Genomic DNA, 5,051 nt, shown 5'->3' on the forward strand with positions numbered 1-5,051 from the left:
ATATATCATCATCATCATCATCATTTAACATCCATTTTCCATGTTGGCATGGGTTACATAATTTGACTGGAGCTAGTAAGGCTAGGAGCTGCACTAGGCTCCAAAAGTAAGCTTAAATTTATACAATCCATGGTGTGTGTTGATTGTTAAAAGGTGGGTGCATACTTCCTCTATCTGTAGATAGGCCTCTGAGAGGGCTAACTTTGAGAAAATTTTTCCTCTATTTAATCTTGAGAACACTTCTTCTGGGCTTAATCTAGTTTAAAAGTCTGCACAGGCTCTTACTTTATCATTTTTTTCTTTATATAAACTGTTGGTGTTGCCCAGTCTGAATGGTTGACATTTTCAATTATATCTAAACTTTCTAGTCTTTCCAGCTTTTTACTGATGTGGTCTAATGCCATAAATGGCACGTTCCATTTGGGCCTAAAAACAGGTGTTGCCCTTTTTTTTTTTACCATGATCCTCACTTTTGTTTTAGTGCAACAGCCTAATCCTTCCAAAAAAACATTTGGAAACAATTTTGTTTTTCTCAGTTGTTTGACTGAGGATGTAAACAAACCAACATCAATTTTCAAGTGGTGAGGGGACAAACACAACGTAAAGACACACATGTGATGGTGTTACACATAGTTTTTGTTTACCAAATTCACTAGCAAGGCATTGGTTGACCTAGGGCTATAGTAGAAGACACTTGTAAGAAAAACATGAATTTATTTTGTATTTCTTTTTGCATGATTATACAGCCTTAACAATTGAAACCAGTATCATCTTTTGATAAAAACATACAACACAATATGTAAAATAGTTGATATTAGGACGGGCATCCAGCTGTAGAAACCATGCCAAAGCAGACATTGAAGCTATACACAGTCCTCTGGCTCATCGGTCTCCTATTGAACCATCCAGCCCAGACTAGTATGGAAAAGGGATGTTAAATGACGATGATGATAATCACTCATATTCGTATTTGAGTGATTTTCACTTGGAGTGAATGGAAAATTGTATGATTCTTGTGTACAGAGCTTAAAGCTGCATACTAGTTAGAAATGTGCCTTAATCACAGAGAATTTGCAAACACCAGAAAGTAATGAAGTGATCATGCTCTGTTGGATATCTAATATCCATGCATAAAGAAGGAGTAAAAATAAGCTGAGAATAAAACTGAACATAAGAGGAATCAGATGTAGCATGCAAGACAGAAGACTGTATAGGTACGGGCAAACATTACATATGAAGAGGGCAGTTGTATAGAGAAGTACTGTACACTCAAAGTGAGTGGAACCTGTGGAAGAAGGGAGACTGAAGAGGACTAGGAATTAAGTAGTGAAGATACATATGAAGTTGTATCTCACAGAGAAGATGAATATTTGATTGGTGACATACTATGCAAGAGAATACCCACCTGCTGATGCAGGTATACCAAAACAGATATTGAAATTGAGCATATGTATATATTTATATGTACATGTTTACATGTGTATGTATCTGTGTGAATATGTGTGTATGTGTGTGTGTATGCCAGTATGGAAAATGGACATTAAATGATGATATATACATGGTCACTCCCACCAACTACAGTACTTTAACAATCTCATAAACATCATCATTGGCAGTGGCTTCTATGCACCAACACCTCCTGGTTTTCAAATAGTAACAGATAACAAGAGATGATGTAATATCCTCACCACCAGATTCCTTTTACATCTTAAGCATTCCACACCAACACACTCACATACATCATCAAGTCGACTTAAATCAACTCTTCCTCAGATACCATCTTCTGCTCTTCACACCAAGCTATCACAACCACTTGGTAAACAATTGCTCAACTGTCTTCAGACCACCTACCAATTATCATCTTTACTAATTTGCACATTAATTAAAAAAAAAGCAAAAACACCTTTACAAACTTCAAAAAAGAACAATAGAATGAGTTCCACCAAGAAACAGAATCAATGTTTTCAGGATTCCATAACACCACGATTACAAACAGAGACACAGCTGCACATACTTTCAGCAAAATAATTATAGATGTATCTAAAAAACATATCTCAGAAGGCAACATAAAAATATATGATCCCAATTACATTCCAGAAATAGCTAGCATCATAAAAAACAGAGACAAACTCAAATACAATATACCAAAGCTACATGTAACCAAAATAAACTCAGCATTAAACCAACTAAAGAAAAGGAAATAGCAAATAAAGAAATCAGAGGAAAACAGAAAATATTAAATATTTGAGTCCACAAAATTAGCAGTCAAACTTTATGTAGAGTAATTAGCAGTAACACTACCTCTAACAGTGACCACACCACACTCTGCCACACTAACAGTCTCAAATAATATACTCACTCTGCAATGCTAAACAAACACCAGACATTTCTCAAAATTAAAGCTAAAACCAGACGAAAGAGATAGAACATGAATTGAAAAATATGCACTTCCACATAGATATTGATTTTGACCTCTTCCTTTCATTAGACATCCAACAAGCGGTAGGGAAATCTAAAAACTTAAACACCTCAGAACCAGACAAAAGTCACAAACATGCACCTGAAACACCAAGAACCCGAAGAAATCACTACACTCACCAATATCTATAACAACTCATCCAATACCAGAGGGTGGAAACAGGGCAAGATTATTACTAGCAACACTAGAGAACACTAAATACAATCATCTCTCACATTCAACAACATACCACATATAAAACACTACAAGTTACATACCCTTTCTACTTACTACATTCATAATACATGTAGAAAACAAAATAATGCACCATCATAGTTAGAGCAATCACAGACACCATACTTATTTTAAAAAAATAATGAAATATTGGTGGACAAACAATATATGAGACTTATCATAGATTATCAGTTCTATCAAAGGACCCAGTCCTTATGTAATAAAACAACATTTACAAAGAAAACAAAACAATACATGATGCATCATAACAAACTGTACACAAACAATATCTATGGACTACCAGATAATGAGACGAAAATGTTCCAAATGAGAACCCATCTGAGAAGATGGATTTGTAGGTCATGGCTCATTATTCAACCAACTACCTGCAACTGTTCAATCTAGGCTGACCTGGGACTATATATAACAAGACCAGCAGAAGCATTAGTTACATTTCAAACTATTAACTACATATAGGAAACTGTCAGGGAAGTTAATGGACTTCACTTCATAGGTACTTCTACTGCTAGCTTTAGTGTTGTATCTATCATGTCAGAGGTTGGATTCATTGTCACCTTGTCAAACAAGATTCTACACCATCTCTGTCTACCCATTGTGTAGACTGAATACACATTGTAAAGTTGTAATCAACTCTCTTCTCAGATACCAATAAAGTCACTTCTTGAATGATACTGGAATGCTTTATTCCCTGCATCAGTAGTTGATTTTTGAACTTCAGAATGTTTTCAGTGTTGGAACATTTTCTGCAACTGTTCACTATGATCTACCTTGAGAATCACATCATCAACAGATAAATATTTTGAAGAATGATCAATCCTCTCTCTTTCTCTCTCTCTCTCTCTCTCTCAAAAAAAAGAAGGAAACAATAAAGAATAAAAATGGGATTAAGTGCAGTGAATTATTTCTGTAAACACCCACCTGTATGTTAAACTTTTCAATCCTAGCAATCCTACTCTTGCTCACACCACCTTGTCCATACTAGCATGATTTCTTATGCCCTTTATCTACATCATATACATCCTTAACACAAGCATTGTAAATAAGACAGTGTGACATCTATGTCTTTCTTAAAGACATTAGCTTATAAGTGAAATAAATACATCTGAGAACTGAACTAGATCTATGCGCTGTAAATGTTAGTCTTGTGAGGTTGCAAAGAATATAACGTTTCAGAAGCCTGTTTACAAGCCAGCCTGATGCTGTTGATATATACTCGGTATAATGAAAGAGTCCATCATATTGTAAAACAACCTTATCATGTGATAGAACTCAAACGAAAATAGTGTATAGTGCATACTACCTCAAAAACTGATCAATTATTAAGTACTTACCACAGAACGTATCTTACTCTGCTTTTCACAATTTGTAGAAGCCATGATTTAGTGGTGTTCTGGTAAATATAAAGATGTTCATCTAAGATAGAGAAACAAATGTAGTGAGTGGGGGAGAAGGAGATGTGGTGAAGAGAGAGAGAGAGAGAGAGAGAGAGAGAGAGAGAGAGAGAGAGAAGAAAGAAGAATAAACAGTGCTAACTATTTGTTTGTTTATTTCTGTCTGGATGGAAAGTAAAATAGATACTAATGGTCAAAATAGACATCAAGTCTCCTGTTTTATTAGTTTCTTGTAAGAAATAGATAATCATGTATCTTCTAACTCAAATTAATTTGTCAAATATACTAAAATACATTACTGGTATTTAGTTTACTGACTTCTTGGAGAATATAAGAAAATGGATTCAATAGTTCAAAAGTTTGAAGTATGAAACTTTATTAACAGATCAATTAATCAACTGTAATCTAACTTTCTATTTTCCAAAATGAAACAGTGTCTTACTTGATATAATGCTAGGCAGCTAAACACAATGACGATTTTCTTCATTGACTTGCTATCATTGTCTAGGTAGCTGAACACAACATATTACAATAATATTCTAATTGTATTGCTATTCTGACATATAGTACTAAGGTGATATTCTGTGCTCTAGCATGCTATACCAATGTTCTATTTATCATGGTATTCTGAATTAGTGTTCTCTGTGTATGTATGTATAGTTGGATATGTTAACATCAAAGTCAAAGATTTACTAATGGGGACAGCGATTATATATCCCATGAGGAGATACAACTAGATTTTATTATACAGGTAAACTGTTGCTTAATTTAAATCCTGTGTATATGTGGATCCATGTATTGAAACATGTGTAATGTTTATTAAATAACTGTCTAAACATACTCATTCTTGACTCTATTCAATTTATATATATATCGTTTAACGTCCGCTTTCCATGCTAGCATGGGTTGGACAGTATATATATATATATATATATATATATATATAT

The 5,051-nt window shown here is 34.1% G+C and overlaps 1 protein-coding gene across 6 annotated transcripts in view; it reads right to left on the reverse strand.

Annotated features, from left to right (window-relative positions):
- The window catches only part of LOC106874333 (coiled-coil domain-containing protein 171), a 187,288-nt gene that overhangs the window by 172,326 nt on the left and 9,911 nt on the right, over positions 1-5,051 (reverse strand). For 2 of the 6 annotated variants that reach the window (XM_014922031.2, XM_014922028.2), the window contains one exon: positions 4,045-4,103. The exons of 2 other annotated variants lie outside the window; for them this stretch is intronic. In XM_014922031.2, the coding sequence (XP_014777517.1) occupies positions 4,045-4,089 (45 nt within the window). In that variant the 5' untranslated portion in view covers positions 4,090-4,103. Of the gene's footprint in view, positions 1-4,044; positions 4,127-5,051 lie in introns of all 6 variants that reach the window. 2 more of the 6 variants (XM_014922027.2, XM_014922026.2) reach the window with 1 other exon arrangement.

Source organism: Octopus bimaculoides, chromosome 2, assembly GCF_001194135.2.
Source record: "Octopus bimaculoides isolate UCB-OBI-ISO-001 chromosome 2, ASM119413v2, whole genome shotgun sequence".
Lineage (NCBI taxonomy): Eukaryota > Metazoa > Mollusca > Cephalopoda > Octopoda > Octopodidae > Octopus > Octopus bimaculoides.